At 44.0% G+C, this 17,433-nt stretch overlaps 1 protein-coding gene across 1 annotated transcript in view; it reads right to left on the bottom strand.

Moving 5' to 3' along the window:
- Positions 1–17,433, bottom strand: part of FAM124A (family with sequence similarity 124 member A) — a 44,812-nt gene that overhangs the window by 15,123 nt on the left and 12,256 nt on the right. The window contains exon 3 of the mRNA XM_049815871.1: positions 1,144–1,883. Coding sequence (XP_049671828.1) covers positions 1,144–1,883 — 740 coding nt within the window. The remainder of the gene's footprint in view (positions 1–1,143; positions 1,884–17,433) is intronic.

Genomic DNA, 17,433 nt, shown 5'->3' with positions numbered 1-17,433 from the left:
GTCTCTGTGGGTGGCATCTGCAAAGCGGCATTGAAAAGTTTCACCACCACCTGGATGTGACTCACCAGAGCACAGATGCCCCATGTATCTGGATTTTCAGTCCCAGGAGCTATAAACCCAGAGGCACTGTGCTGCAGGGGGGTGTAGCCACCTCTCTGCATGCTGGGAGGTCCGTACAGTGGATGGAAGGATGGCACCCACAATGCCTCTTCCACAGAAACAAGGTCGGACAATTTGACAGGCTTCATGAATGCAATTTGCCCTAAAAAAATGCCCTGCTTTGAAATCTGAACAACAGTCTTCCAAAGGTGATGGTCTGTGCTCCTAGATTCGAATGCTAAGCAGCAATAAATACCTCTGCAGTGCAGGAACGCACATTAACCTGGTTCTGGATTGCCACAGACACCCCCTCTGCAGGGCAGGCAGCTATTAAAAGCTGATGCTTGTTATTCCCTTTATCTCCCCCAGACGTGGTGTAGTGAAGCAGAGCATGCTGATACATTGCCCAGATATGGTGCCTACAGATGTCCTAACAAATAAACTCTCTTTCAGGACTTGGTTACGAGCACTTGAGATTAGGTCAAAAAGAGAGTCTGTGGGAATGTCCCTCTTAGGCTGCTCTTCAGGGTGCATTTCTTTTCCTTCACCACCTCTCTCCCTGTCCTGATAATCTGTGCAAAAGAGAGATGCAGTTTGTCACCCTGGGATGCTAGAAAATAATGAGTACCATCAGGAATTCTGCTTGTCTTCCATAAAAATCTCATAACTGAGAGCTATTTTATAAACCCCTGTCAGTTCTGTGCCCATATTTCTTATAAAACTACACCCATCAGCCATAATTTCTCCACTTGGGCTCATAATTCCTTCTCTCCTCATTCTTTTAAACAGCTACCTCATCTCACATCACTCTTTGCATAAACTGACGCTGACTGATATCTGGATAGTATCACCCACTGCTTTCCTGATTAGTTACACACACAGCAAGAGGCTTCAATGTCTTTCTTTAGCGGTACTGTCCTGGCTCTTTCTCCTAGGACAGAGCAAAAAAAAAAAAAAGCCTCCTTTTCTGGCTGCCACTGCAGGTTAAGCTTTCCTGCACAAAACCAATAAATGTGCTTCTGTTTCCCTGTGTACTGAACTTACCTGCAAAAGGATCCTATTTCCATCATGGTCTTCTGTCTGCCACCTGCCTTCACTGATAGGGCTGCAAGGGTTGGGCAAGAGAGGCACAAGCTGCCCCACATCTTTTACTCTGAACTCCAGCACTGCTGACTCTGTCGGGATTGGTGCCTGGCCCTTTGGAAGTTTTTTTAAAGAAAACTGAATGTCTATTTCCATGTTAGAATAGACAGGAAAAACACAAAAGTCTGTTTTTTTCTGACATACTGGTCTTTTCAGTATTAACTCGTACAACTTCAAAATGTCAACAAAGTTTTCACTCCTGCAATATATAGTGAAGCGGATAATTTCTTTCCCGTAGTGCACCGGGCGAATGGCCCACAGAGGAGTCTCTGGAGCCAAAGTGTAAAAGTCCTGGCTGCATGGCATGTAAGGGAGGAACTTCCCATGCACTCGCTCTGTGTGGTGGTAATGCCAAGGTGGCCGCTGAAAAGTCTCATGGAGCTGCAAGATTGGTTCTTCTCCATATTCCTCCTGCAGAAACAGAATGACGGCAAGGGCTGGCTGGGAAACACCAGCCTTACCTGGCTTCCTGCGCTTCTTGGGCACTCGTCTTTCTGAGACTCGAAATAGCTGGAGGTCTGGATGGATCCAGGCTAGAAGCTTATCGATGGCTTGCTGAAGAGTCTTGGATTCACCTGGGTCTGTGATAATATGTACACTAACAAGGAATGGGTCTTGTATGCCTTCCACAGAAAGTTCACCTGAGAGTTTAAAAAGAAAAATATCCTTTAAGATTTGTAACAAAGTTGTCAACATTTAAGTGATCCTTAAAGGAGAAGCAGTCTACTCAGTCACACCGGGCTTTTTTTTCCACCTGCCACAAGCTCACCTGCAGTAAACTAAAAATAATGTACAGAGATACAGCAACCCAGAAAAAAATCAGAAGACAGAGAAGTTTCATCAGGCATATTGTAAGAGTTGCTGTTTCTACTGAGGTAGCATCCAAAAAACGTTACCCAGTGTGTGTTTCTGTGTTAGAAAAGAGCTGCCCCATACAGCTGAGAGTTAGGAAAGACAAAAATACTGACGTAGAGTGGGGCTGAAAAGGACACTAACAATGTGCAGAATGATCAGGGTGGACAGTGTTCATCCCACCTTGTTTTAATTTGTGCCAATTGGCTTGGGGCATGGAAATCACACCACTCTATCACCTTGACGTTGTAGTTTTCCACCCAGTTAAGAGTGTTCTGTGTCCTGGAGGCAACTGTTTTAATAAGTAAGGCAAAGTTTGTAGGGAGAGGTAATATCTTTTATTAGACCAACTGATACAGTTGGGAAAAAAAACAGACAAGCCTTCAGGCACACAAGTCCTTCTGCAGGAAAAGATATTACTTGTTCCTACAAATCCTGAGCTGTTTATATCTTCAGACCATCAAGACTATAATACTACTGCTTCAAGGTTTTTATAAGATTAGGGAAGACGGTAAAAGCAGGAAGCACAAAAAATTACACTTACTCAGGGGAGAAACAAAACCTCTAGTTAGCCTTGGGAATGCTCACAGGGGCTCTATCTGTTCTTGTCCCTGAAACCTCAGAAGCAGAGCAATGGCTGGTTGGAGGGCAGGGCAGAAATTGTCCCTTCTGTTCTGCTGGAGTTGCATGCCAATAAAGATGCATGTGAATGGAGATCCAAGACAGTTTAATAAATTATCCAGGTAATCTGGATATTTTTGCTGAAATGGTTCCCCCTGTGCAGTGTTCTGAAACCACCTCCATGTCTGAGACCCCAAGCCTAGGCACAAAGCCTAAACGTGTGAAGTCTTAGAAAGGCTTCCCAAGCTTTTCATTCTGCAGACCACATTTAATAGGGGGATTGTCTCACAGGCTGTTTCCCCTCCTATTGGCAATCAGTACGGACCTCTCCGTCCTCCCTCCTGGCATCAGAATAACATTCCTGTGATACTTCAGCAATCGCTTTAATGGAAAAGCAGTATTAGACAAGCAGTGTATTTTAGTTGTCTTTCAATACAGAATAGCTGCAAGACCCAGAGAAAAGCTAGATGCAACGGCATAGCTTTCCAGAGATGACCGGTAAACATACTATCAGCCTCAACTTAAAAGCTGCAGAAAGATATGGTATGCAGAGCAAATAGCAAGCATGCATTTTGCCTAGGGGAGATATAAAAAAATCAAGTAAATAATTGAAAAAACAAATAATACAGAGAGTTCTTGTATCTCTGCATGAAATGGGTGATGTGGAATGACTTTGTCAGATGGTTAACAGAAGAAAAAAGTTGAAGCAAAAAAAAATAAAAATCTGTGTCAGTATATGGCAAGAGGCTTTCCTGTGGCAATTGTTACTGGTAGGTAATTCTTTGAGATATCCCCTGTGGATAGCCACAGTGTGGGAGAAAGACAAAGGGGGTGCGGGGGGAGGTCCTCTCGTGGTCCTTTACATGGGACCGCAGGACAGGAAGGAAAACAAATTGCAGAGGACAGTGATCTAATAAAACCAGAAAGAAAGTAATTGCCATAGCTACACAGTCATTCATTTTCTAAGACTGGAATAGAAGATGTTCAGGGCTTTTCTCTCTCCGTTTCCTTTGTTACACAAATGCTATCAAAGCCTGCAACAAGTGACAGGCTTGATATTTATGCATATAAATGACTGCAGCTCTGAAAGAAGCCTGGGCACAACAATGTGAAGCAAAGAGCCATCGTTCCTGTCTGCTTCTTGCTCTGCATTGAAAAAAAAATCCCTGAGCATGGCTTTTCTGCCCTCCTGTTGCTCAGCATGGTGCACGGACAGTGAATGGCTAAAGCATTTTTCAGAAGTGGAGCCTTGTGGGAGCCAGTCCCACCATTAGTATTCTGCAGCCATCGCTGCCTGTGCCCATCAGCACCAGATGCTCGCAGAGCCAGCCTCAGAAGACCACCAAACATGGCACAAAACCATCATTAGGAGCTAGGGTTATACATACAGCAGCGCAAATCATCTTTTTTTGAGCCAGAAGCAACTGTGCTGAAGAGGGAAAAGCATAACAGAGCAGTACAGAAAGAGCTTCAGTATCTATTTTATGCTAGCAAAGGTGATTTTACTGCAACACCTTCACACCTTTCACTATGTGACTTCTGTGCTTTTAAAATGGCAGCCCCTTCTGTTTTGGTAAGAAAAACAGAAACATAAGAAAAGCAGAAATATGAGGCAAGGAGCTAAAAGAAACTTCCCCCGAACTGATGATAAGTTGCAAATTGTTTCTATGTTACTAACAAGTCTTTTTGCTTCAACTGACAAGGAAGGGGAGGAAACAACACCATTTCTCATGACACAGTTCAATTTGCCCCTGGCAAATTGTCACAGAAGCAAATGAAAGCTCTGCATATGTATTAGCCTTCCTGTGTTACTAGTTAATCCCACAGAAAATATCAAAATGCTGAGGCATCTATTTGGAAATAAGCTCCACAGTTCTCACAGCTATTACATTTTTTTCTCTCCTATGACAGAAGGGGATTAGTTCTCTTTGAGTTGGCAAAGCACTAACATTGCTAAGAGGTAATTACTACCAGGATGGAAAGAGTATTTCACAATTCTAAACTTTTTACTCCTCTGTTAGGTAGTATTAACCACCCATGAGAGGCTAAAGGAAACAGCCCAAATGCTGTGGGGCTGTCACACTTGATGTCCTAAAGCTGGGAGCTGAAGGTGGCCTGATATTTTATGACTGAGCTTTGGATGGGTCCTTCTCTACCTCTTATTTTTATTTTGTTGCTTATGCAATATCACTGAGCAGAAAAAAAAGAAAGTCCTGCAAAGCAGAATGGCATTCTGTCCCTGCAGTTCTTCCCCCCCTCCTTCCCCTGCCCAGAAACCACGATCTTTTCATCGGAAAGACAATCTGACAGAAAGCAGTGGGTGCTGTCAAGCCTGTCTGTGCCAGCTGCCGCATTTCGGTACGACTTTGCTGAAATTCAAGCTGCCTTGTCTTGGGGACAGGCACAACAGGTACCTGGCTGTCCAGTCCAGTTGGCTACATCCCCCACTGAGTGCATGGAGAGAGGCTGCCACCTCTGAAAAACCTGCGGAGGATGAGTCTTGCCTTCCTCATCCCTTTCCCCGCTCCTCGCTCTGTAGGGAAGAGCGGTGCCTGCAGAGAGGACGACCCCCTTGGCATCCAGAGCTGCCCAGCTCTCCCCTGCCCAGCCGGACGGCTACGACAACGGTGCCGACCCAGTGACACAAACACCCGTGGGTGAAGCCGGGAGCGATGGGTTACCTGCTCTGCTCCCTTGGGGTGTGTAGGGGGGGGCAGCCACCCCCCCGAGAGATGCCATAAAGACCAGGGTCTCTGGTAACGCCGGCATTGCTGCAGCCGGCCAGGAGGGCCAGGCTCCTGGGCCAAAGCAGGCGCAAGTGGGTGTAACGGCAGGGCAGCAACCCCGGGAGCTGGGAGGCAGCTGGACTCATCCAGAGGATGAGCTACAACTCCTCCTCCCTGGAGTACGTATGCATTTTGCATTAAAACCCCCACAAGAGGCAAAGCGTCCCTAGAAGAAACGAGCAGAGTTTTCTCCTGTGCCACCTGAACAAGCCTAGGTTAGAGAAGTCTCCCTGTTGCATTTGTTTTTTGTCCCCGGGACGCTGGCACACGTGGCTCCAGCAGAAGAATTAACTGGGTTAATCTGGCCATGACCCGGCAGCCTGGTCCCTCTTTCATGCTGTGAGAGGCCCAGGGTCCATTCCTCCTTGAGCTGCCCTGCACAGAGACCTGTCCCTTCTCGGGGCAGTGCTCCAACCACTTCCATTTCAGGAGAAGTCACCGCCTTCAGCAGCCTTGATGACATCGGATCTTCCAGGCTTCTCCAGCAGACCTGGCTGGAAATCCACTGACTGCCTAAAACCAGGCCACAGCAGAGCTTAGGACGGAGAAAAGTACCCATCTCCCTGAAACGTCTCTCCTAACCCTGTATTGGTGAATCAAGATATGGACCTAAAGATGTCTCAGACTCACCAGGAGATATTTAATGAAGAGTTACCTACAGGGTTAGGCAAACCTGGTGAGTGTGTGAGCTAGGATGGAGTCTATGGCAAAGAGAGATTTTAGGCAGACTGGATCCTGCCCCAGTTTGTGCATGGGAAAGAAAGTGCATTTCCAAACTGTGGCAGGTATTTTTAATATACGTTACATTATATTATATTTTCAACCTACATTTTCCATCTTCTATCCAGGAAACTCAGAGAAAGTATTCAACCTATAAATACTTAATATAAATATTTTTTTTAGCTGACCCACAATATTGCATTGAGCATCTGAACACTGGAACACAAACTTCTATTTTCCCGCTGCGACATGCTGCTTCATGGGAACCAGCGCCTGAACCTCTCTTACACAGTACAGATAGATTACCTTATCACTACATCAAACACTAAGATTTCACATTTCATTCTGACCAAATTGAATGATGCATTACAGGAGATGTAAATCAGGCAATGGGAGAGGGTCAGAGTGAATGCTCCCAGCCTCTGAACTCCAACTCCCATCGAGCAGTACTTCATTATCAGGAAATAATTACTGTCAGGAAGTAATGAAATAATTCAAAACTGAACATTAAAGATCAGCATATTTTGTTCATTGTTAATAAATAAAAATATTTCAACTGTGGGAATGTAAAAAAAAAAAATCACTATATAAATAATGTCAGAAAAAAAGCACTATAATATTTTCTGATTGAAACTTCTGTTGCATGGAAAAATGTCAGTATTTCCCTATTTCAATCCCATTCCAAAACACAAAGAAATGTCAAAATGGTAGCGCTTCTTACTGAAAAGGACCTTCACATTTTATCTGACTCCAAGGTGAGACTGACCATTTTAGGTGTATTAATTGAAAGGCTCATGGGCAGACACAAAGACAGAGGCTATTTTCATAAACAAGGAGCATCACTTTACGGGCAGCTGCAACAGAAGCAGTTACTGGACACCTCTGGCAGCAGAACCCACTGCTAGGTCATGCTTTGATGAATTATGCAGCATCAATAATCTTTTGAACAAGCAGGATGTGACAGATTCAGCAGCTCCTCCATTCTCTTTCCCTGCTGTTTAATAGCATCTGACAAACGCAGGGCTGCAGGATAATGTGCTTCTCAGCATGCCCTGCTTTGCACACCACCTCGAACTCACGAAGGATGTTCAGAAGCAGTAAGAAAGGGGATATTCTGCACAGCACAGTGACAAGAAGAGAAACCTCTTTCACGTTCCCATCAGAGCAGCATTTTCCTGCGGAGCTGCAGTTGAATGTTCTCTAATGGAGATAATGGTGCCAGGATGCTCACTTCTCCATCCATACTAAGGTAGTATAGACAACGCAGAGCAAACCAGCATACTGACAAGCATGGCAAAATGGTCAATCTGCTGCTCCAGATGGGCACATGATATAGGCTCTCTGTGCTGTTATCCAGTTGCTATAGAAAAAAAAAAAAAAAAAAAAAAAAAAAGAAAGGATTGAGCAAAAATAAAGCTGGAAAATTAAGCCCATTATCTGTCTGATGGAGATAAAAAGCTTTCTCTGGTACATTAATATGAAGTCTTACGAGGTGTCATTGCCCTTAGTGTACAGCAGGCAGCCAACCCCATGGGAATGAATCTTACCAAAAAGCAGTGTTTAATGCCCACAGAGGCCCTGCATGATCAGGCAAAGGCAATGACAGATCTCATCGTGCAGTACTTTTGCCGTTAGACGGTGCAGCAATTGCTGAACTGCCCACTGTGCTACAGTCCTTAGTGAATTCTCATCCCTCCACCCCCAGCTACGCTCCCCTGACCTGTCTAAGGGCAGTAACCTTTCATGATCAACTTAAGCTGCTGTTGAAAGGGGCCATCTCACTCGATCTCACATCCTTCACCTCTCCAGGCGCTCCTGCCCACTCCCTTCTGTTGGCCTGGGTATCTGTGTAGCTACACAGCTTGAGCTGATCACGCAACTGCACCCTGACGCTCGCTCTCCTGTTTGCAGTCATACGGTCTGTGGTGCCAAGACCACCATCTCGGCTTGCCTTCAGAACCACAGGACCCTCATCTTCTTCACAGGAAACGCAACCATGGTGGCCCAGTCATCCCATGGAAGGTTAGGTACCTGACAGATACCCCTCCAGCAGGAGACTGGCTGTTCCAGGCTCCTTTTGTAGTCCATACTGAGAGACAGAATCAAACCTCAGATAAGGCCCATCACTCTCTGCTGTCCACACATGCAGTGGGAACCAAGTAACTCCACTTCCACCTTGGGCACCTCAGCTATGGAACCAAAATTGGAGGGAAAATTTGTGGGCCTATGTGCTTATCTTGAAGATCATTCTTATTCTAGTATCTTACCTTGCTGTACTGCTTTGTCAACAAATGAGACGTGCTTTTGTGATGAGTGTTATGGAAGAAATGCTCTTCAACTATGTGATTGTCATGTCTTCCATTACATCCTCCAAAACCAACTTCTCTGACTCCTTTAGTCAGGCTGCTGACTGCCTATAGCAAGGCTGACTCAGGGACTCCTTAGGTCACAGATATGCTCTCAGTCCCCATTTTCCTCAGCTCCTCATTCACAGCACTGCAGCTTTCTCACTTACCCCCTAACTACCTGGCAGACAAGCAGCTCACGCTTGGCATAAAGGCACCTGTGCGCTGCCTGTGGGCTGACTGTCCAGCTGTAGGTTAGGAGAAGAGTTAACTTGAACTCACATTCCAGCCTTTTTTCTCTATGGAGACAAAAGTTTGTCCCACTGCCTTTCATCCTGTTCCGATGAAACCTGTGGGAAGTGAGTGTCTCTGTGAAGAAAGAAGGCACATGTTCGCATGATGTTTTCCTTCAAAAACAGGCTAAAAAGGGATGGGAGCACCACATTGTGCTTCTGGCTGCATAATCCCATGTCCCTGACACTACAGCCTTCTCCTTGCTGTGTCCGTGTGTTCTACCTAGGCTTTATGGAGCCCGTAGGCATGTCAAAGCAGAGGCTGTACTTTGCTGTATATTAAGCACCCAGCAAAAAAAGACCCCCAACTCTGAAAAGTTGTATGGGATCTTCATGTAGACAAACTGCAGGAACACACAGTGGGTGCTTTCACACCATGGTTACAAGCAAGCAAACTGCTTGGCAATTCCTCGCAAACACCCCCCAAGATAAGGATTTTTCCGCCAATGCTGTGGTCTTCTCCATGAGGTTTTTACTTTTGCTGCATGGTGCTCTTGCAACCTGGTGTTCTCCTCCCTCAAAATATGCTGCTGACACCATATGTTACATTGGCAACAGCAGTGTTCGAAATAATCAGAATTTCAATTTAAAATAAAAATACTTATCATCTACTTATCCTCTGGAGAGCACTGAAGTCTTACTTCAGTACTGTCCTCAACCACAGATTTAGCTACTAACTTGCTGAAAATCAAGAACCCCAAAAGGCTGGTGTACTTGTACACCTTCAGGGATATTCTCTTGCATGTCAAGTGTTGTCATTTCCCCTCTTCCCACCCACACAGTTCACCACAATTTGAGAGCTGTCTTGGTGTCTCAGTCTGCACAAGTGTCCACACCACAAAACAGATTCACCTGATTTGGCATCTTCAAACTGCCTTCACTGTCTTAGCTGCCTTCACTCAAAAGCCACAATCTACCTCTATTTGCCCATCTAGGGGCTCCAATGGCTCCATCACAGAGATTAATTCTCACAAGACACCCAATACCCATAAAAGAAAGAGTAAGGATTTTTTTTTTTTTTCTGATACCCTGCAGGTATTCCTATCTGTAGAAAACAGCCGGCAATTGTCATTCTGTGTCCTTCCAAAACACATAAGAAGAAAGAGTAATCGGACACCCCTGACTGGGGAACTGAAGCACAGTGGTGAGCTGCTGCTCACAGGATTTTTGCCCCACTGAGTTTGGTGATGCTATGGGCACAAACAAGCCTGGGCCATCAGGATAAGACGCAGGACTTCATGTAAGAGCCTATACGCTGCTAAATTCAGTCCAGTGGAAAAATACAGGGAAGGTGCATTAATTATTAATACTTAACTATTACATTAATTTGTTTTATCATTATTTTGTATTGTACATAGACTCAAAAAGTCACCTCACTTTTTAGGGGAAGTAGGGAAGGGAAGAGGGCCTGAAATTGAAACACAGAGAGAGCAGTATTTCAAATGGCTGCAGATTTCCACTTTAGAAGAGTTAAGCTTTGCAAAGATGCATGTCCTTCCCAATCATAATTTTTTTTTTAAGCAAGATATGCATCCTTGTACTTGGCAAGAACTCAGACACCAATCTTTGGTATTATTATCAGATTCTATACAGAGTTGCAATGTGTAGTAATTCAGTAAAACTCCCATCACCTATCACCAGTAAATCAAAAGCTGTATGCTCTGGTTTTGACTGGGATAAAGTTAATTTTTTCCATAGCAGCTAGTATGGGGCTATGTTCTGGATTTGTGCTGAAAACAGTTTTGGTAACACAGGGATGTTTTCATTATTGGTGAGCAGTGCTTACACAGAGTCAAGGGCTGTTCTGCTTCTCACCCCGTCCCACCAGTGAGCAGGCTGGGGGGCACAAGGAGTTGGGGGGGACACAGCCGGGACAGCTGACCCCAGCTGACCCAAGGGATATCCCACACCATACAATGTCATGCTCAGCATGTAAAGCTGGGGGAAGAAGAAGGAAGGGGGGGACATTCAGAGTGATGGAGTTCATCTTTCCAAGTCATTGTCATGCGTGACGGAGCCCTGCTTTCCTGGAGATGGCTGAGCACCTGCCTGCCCATGGGAAGTGGGGAATGAATTCCTTGTTTTGCTTTGCTTGCGTCTGCAGCTTTTGCTTTACCTGTTAAACTGCCTTTATCTCAGCCCATGAGTTTTCCCACTTTTACCCTTCCAGTTCTCTCCCCCATCCCAACCGGGGGCAGCGAGCGAGCGGCTGTGTGGGGCTGAGTTCCCACGACACAGGGTTAAACCATGACACTGTATGATGCATGTCAGCATTCAAACTGTGTCCAACACCATACTGTTCGAAGTCCTCTGATTGCAAGCATTGTATTTTCTTAAAGTCTGACTTGTATGCAAAGCTGAGATTCTCAAAAATCTGGTTTTTATAAAAGGGCAGAAAGAACATTGCCTTCAAAAACCCCAAGAGATGCTGTACACTTGAGCAGCTGGCAAATTTGGTCCAGCAATGAGCTCCATACCTCACACAATGTACTCTAGTTAACTGAGAGTGTGATTTTACTATGGACTTAAGACAATTTAAGACTTCACTGCTGGCACTCTTCCCCTAACTATTCCCAGCTAAGTGTTTCCAGTGCCTCCCATGTGTCAGGTCTAGGCGCAAGTTGAAACAGCTTGCGGAACAGACTGAAAAAGAAGCCCTCAGACAAGGAGCAATCAGGATTGTGCCTTCTGGTAGCAGTCAGAGAACTGATCTGGCTAAAAATGTTAATTTTCAGGCAGACCTCCTTCTTTTAATCAGTTTGCACAAACCTTTCTGGTATCACAAAGAGGTGGCAGGGCAACTCAGACAGAGAGAAGGCAGAAGCCACAACAAACCATCTACATTCAAGACACATCTAAAGAATATATGGGATCAAACCCTGAGTTGTGGTCAAGCATTGCCATGTTTGTGTCTCTGTAGACAATCAACAATATTAGCATGACAAGCAAAGAAGCCATTTGGGCTTGGCAGTAGTGAAAAACTATTTTGAATCTCATAATCCTTTCAGCTGACAGCAGTGTGCAGTTCAAAAGGTCTACCCCATACCAGCTGATGGAAAAGGGGAAGCAGTAATACAAAGCATGCTTTGTCATCGGAGCTTCATCCTGACCCCATATGGTGGCAGCCAGGAGTCACCTGGTAAACATTAACCTTTTAGAAATTACAGAGACAAGATTTTTATCCAAAACTATTAATCAACAAATATATGGTACCAACAAAAATGAGGCAGGCAGTGGACATCTACTGCTCTAGAATGGGTCACACACCGATTACCAAATGTTCCAGTTCCCCGCTGAGCTTGCATAAATAAGTTTTATTTATTTATTTTTAAAAGTTCAAATTAAAAAAAAAAATACACCTTGATCATGTACTGCAGCCATAAGCTGAGGAAACTAATTGTTGGCATTATCAAAACAGCACGCATTTAGTAGAAGCTGCCTTAATAGCTTCAGCCTTCAACAAGTGTTTTGTCATTTGACTCAGTGGGTCAGATGGCTTTTCCCATTCTACTACAACTAGTGCTTCCGAGTCAGGAGTTGCCACGGGACAGATTTTTTTTTTTTTAGCTTCCCTCTTTGGGCTTTAAAAAATTCCAGCAGACATCTCAACAATTTCCAGATCATTTGCGTCACTGTACCAGCTGAACCTGGAATGCCAAGATCTTTCACACAACACGTTGCTCAGGATAAAAAATCCACTAAATGGGTGCCTAGCTCCTTGTGATTTTCTGGGACAGCAGCAGTAACACTTCCACAGAGGGAAATAATAATTAGTCCAGTTTTTATCTGTTATATCTATATGACAGGAAAAAAGCCTGACTAGATGTGGTCAGAAAACGATATACAAACCAAAAAAACCAGAGTTTTGATAGCTCTGGTCCAGTAACTGTTCAGGGTACACTTACACCCCTCAGTACAGAAATCCCAAGGTAAGCAAGTAGGAAGTAATTTAACCACGGGACACACCGTTTGGTGCGTACTAAATGATCCCAAAGAGTGCAACTCTGATTTTAATAAAGAACAAAGATACATGGGCTAGTCCAAGCTAAATAGGAACAGGAACTTCACTCTCTACAAGGGGAAGGGCATGCTTGTGGTAAATGCAACACACTTGGCATGCAAAAATCAAATCTAGATTTGATTTCAAGCACGGTTACGCATTCGTTTGTGCATGTCCTTACACGTGGCTGTGCCTTATTTCTTTTTTATCTTCTCTTTCTGGCCACTGGCCATCTTTAGTCATGTCTTTAAGGGCACATTTCCTCTCTACTCCTCATGCTTCTAAATAACCACACACAGTAAGACCAACCTCAACATGCTATCTCCCTACTAGAACAGCATCCTAGACCGCAACTTCTCAAAAGGTAAAAGTGCAAATAACAATATTAACTCAATATCAACATCTCCAGCATGGTTTCCAGGCAATGGTGCTCAGCAGGAGTGACAATTCTGTGCTGTTCCTGGCATAGGCAAGGGTCCATTTGCAGCTCCTGAAAATCAGGATGCATCATCTGTGGATGCTTGTGGATGAGACTGGGATGCTGGAGGGGCTGGGAGGGGAGGATGGTGCTGTGTGATCAAATATCATCACAAAACAGGAAGACGTTGATTAAAAAATATGCAACTGAGAGGGAAAATTAGGGACTGGAGAGCAACAGGGCCTGCTGATGTTGCTCTGGGCTGATGACTCAAACCAAATTACAGGAAATTCTGTTTAAACATAAGAAAAACCTTTTTTTACTGTGAGGGTGGTCACTCACTGAAAGACGTTGCCCAGAGAGGCTGTGGGGATATTCAAAACATGCTGGGACATTGCCCTGAGGAACCCGCTCTCACTGCCCCTGCTTTCAGCAGAGGGCTTGGACTAGACGATCTCCAGAGGTGCCTTCCAACCTCAACTTTCTGTGGTTCAGTACTATACTCTTCTATCCTGTACACGAGCCTTTGCTCCTTCACCGTGGTGAAATTTGATGACAAGCAGCTACATAAACATGTTTCACACAAAGACTGCTAGGTGGCATGTAGCAATGGCATTTTCCTTCTTCACACAGCCACAGTGGGAAACAGCATTGCTCTTTACCTCTAGCAGCATAACACGGGCCAGACAAGATATGCAGGAGATGCTCACTATATTTTCCACAGGAGCTGACACTTCAGATCTCAGTACTATATAAAACACCTGAATTTGCAACATTGACAGATGCTGCAGGCTAAGAGCTCTATGTGATTTGGGTCCAATTTCCTCTTCCACGTTTTCTCATACTTTAATTAGTCTTCCTTTTATAATAACACCTTCTGGAAATGCAGCATGATGCTGGCAAGCCCACTGTAAACTGTTTTTACAATTGTATTTAATACAGCTTGTTGCCAGCCATTGTAAAAGCATCTCAGTTCTACACAGAAATAAGAAACAATATACTACAGTATATCTTCATATTGCAGTAAAAGACTATAATTGTATCCTTACGCTTATTAAATTACATTGTTTGAAGAAATATACTTAGAAGATAGCCAGTCCAGCAGTGCCTGGGTCAGAACCAGTTTGAACGAACCTAACTTAAAGTAGGCAACTATATTACAGAATCTTAGCTTTGTGACAGATTTTTAAGGGCCTAAATCAAGCCCAGCCCCCTTCCTGCTCCTGGTTAGTTTTCATCATCTTTAACAGTTAAGTGAAGGCAGACAGATTTTGAAATGACACAAGTAACAGGAAGCCATTTCTCTATATGCTATTGTTACAAGGCATCTATACTATAGATCTTTACGCTCCTGTAGCTCCCGTTATCTCTGCAATCCAGAAGGCTACATCTTTTGTTTTTTGTCAAAAGCTCCATTAGTGCCTGTTTTGACAGATGCGATCCCTTGGTCTCTGGAGTGTTTGATAACAAAAATTCTTAAGAATTAGAAATGGGAGAACTTCTGAAGACACTGACTTTACTCTCCTCTGTAAAGGACCTAGTGCTCAGGCTGGATCTGACTCTCTTTTATTCAGGGATACGTTTTCCTCTTCACGTTTCCTTCCAACAATGCTAACAGTCTAATAACTCAGAGAGGGAAGAGGAAGTTTCTTGCCAGGTAACATTAAGAAGCAGATGCCATGGTGGGGAAAAAGAGGGCGCGGGGGGGGGGGGGGTGGGGGTGCGGAGAAGAGAGAGAAAGAAACAAACCAGAAAGAGCAAAAGAGAGAGGCAGTACGGTATGGAAGTGGTGTGAGAACTGCCCTGTAACTGTGCCTTGGCAAGCTCCAAGCACAGATGGGAGAGGTGGTCTAACACTGACCCCTCACAACCTACCTGATGGGCCACATCAGCACCAGAGTGATGGGTCTGCAGAATGACAGTGCATACAAATACGTAATTTCTACTTCTAATGAGGCCCTAACCTCACAGCTGGCTTCAAAGTAAACACAGTTACTCAAAATACATCACTGAATCAGGAAAGAAAGGTTAAGGCAGCTTCAGGAAAACAAAGGTTCACCTCAAATTCAGGGCAGCACTATCTTTGGGGCAACCTTTTTTTTCTTATTTGATTATTGTCCCTTGGCTACATGCCATTAACTTACCCTAATTGTCTTTAATGAGAATTGCTAGGTGTCTAAAGAAGACTGGGAATAAGCCTGAAAGAAAAAGGACGTCGATTAGGGTATGTTCAGGGTGCATACAGAAACACGAGGTTTCAAGGGGCTTTTCATAAACAGCAAGTACTGTAGTGCTGGCGATTTCCCATTCCCCATAGCCAGATCCAGCACAAAGAGCAAACACCATGCAGGAAATAAAATCTACCACCCAAAGTGATGTTAGGGCAGCCCATTTCAGCACACAGCCGGCACATAGAGGTAAGACGCAGCCTTAGCACCTCACCCTGCCTCTGGAATCAAGAATAAGAGAAACCTTGCCCTTACTAGCCCTCCATAAAGACTGCAAGTTTTGCACATGAGGATTCCTGCCACTTGTAGAAAATAGAGTCCAAAACCAGCCCAGGGAGCTGATGCAGATGACACTGACAGAACACTGAACAAATCCCAAAACAAAGATCTGAATTTATAATAGCATAGGAACAGAACACCAAACAGAAAAAAAATTTATTAAAAAGAAACACCTTCAGTAACCCACGTATTTGTAAATCTGCCAAAATAAACTGTCTTGTGCTTAATTTTTAGAACCAGAAAGTGGGTGAAATTCCATGGGTTAGGAAGTATGCGCAACATGGAAATCAAATTTTAATACCCCAGCTCTCAGGTTTACCATGGAAGAATACTAACAACCTAAAACCACCCCAGAAGGATTCAGTCATTTCTCAGCTGCTAAATGAAAGGCAGGGGATCAGGGGAAGGCGAATTACCAGCTTTTGTACTGCAAAGCAGGTGAGTGACAAGCCCTTTACCTCATTGAGACGCACAACACAAACCACCGTGTGCTACAGGGTTTTATTATCTCAAATGCTCTAAAATCTGCCACAAACTTGCATCTTATCCCATAGGGCCAGTTTTATGTTTCATTTACTGACTTAGCTGGAATGGTACAAACGTGTATCCAGGCAGCTCCCTATTGATTGCCTAGCTGAAACATGTGGGGGTAAAAAACAAACAAACAAACCTCACTTCCACAATTATTTCTAAGACAACCTGGTTAAATTGGCTCCAGAGCTGACTAGGTATGGAATATTTCAAATGTGACAAATCACAAAAGTCTTGCTTCAAAATTCCCACTTCTGGTTTGAGTCTTTCTGAAGAGCCATTATCATAAATGCAAAGATTATGCAGAGGAGGAAATAAGCAGCTCCCATCAAAACTCCTCCTCCCTGGTCGAAAATCATCCCTGAAACACATAGCTCAAAGCAATTTAAAGGTAATTAAAATGATGATGTGCAGAGACTGTTGCTTATTGTGCTGACCAACACTAATAAATTATTTCTTTGTGATTCTAACTGTCTATATCCATATGCCACCTATGGTCTTTATATTGTGGTATTATGTACTTTGGGTAAAGGTTTCTCCTGTGTGTGTAAAGTGCCTAGCATGATTCCCTCTCGTATATGATTAGGGTTCCCTAATGATAACTGAAAACCGTAATTGAAAAGGTAATTGAAAATATGAACAAAAAGAAGCTAAATACATTTTCTAGATTAATGAAGAGCACACCAATGGGCAAAACATCCTAATAAGACAAAGTATACCTCCTGCTACAGAACAAAGGGAAAAGTGGCTATACACACCAGAATTCAGGAGAAAAAAAAAGTCAACATTAATTTAGCACTTCTCTTCCTTGAAATCACACTGCTGAACCTTTCAAAGCTGTAATAACTCAAAATGCCACATTCAGCACACAGGTTTGCGTGGCCTATTTACTCTGCTCCGTAAGACAAGGCAAAGTGGCACACAGTCACCCTGACAACAGCCAGAGCCCACACAGCAGATAACTGCTGCCTTTTCTTGCAGAAGTAGACACGCCCTGCAAACTTTGGTACTCCTTTCCAAAGCACTTGGTGTACAAACCCACAAATGTTAGATGAATGCTGCCAGTAAAATGCATTGTTGGGTTACCCGAAGCTGGGACACAAGGGCAAAGAAGAAAA

This window comes from Accipiter gentilis, chromosome 13 (assembly GCF_929443795.1).
Source record: "Accipiter gentilis chromosome 13, bAccGen1.1, whole genome shotgun sequence".
NCBI lineage: Eukaryota > Metazoa > Chordata > Aves > Accipitriformes > Accipitridae > Astur > Astur gentilis.
Note: the sequence above shows the minus strand (reverse complement) of the source record. Positions and strands in the feature narration are given on the sequence as shown.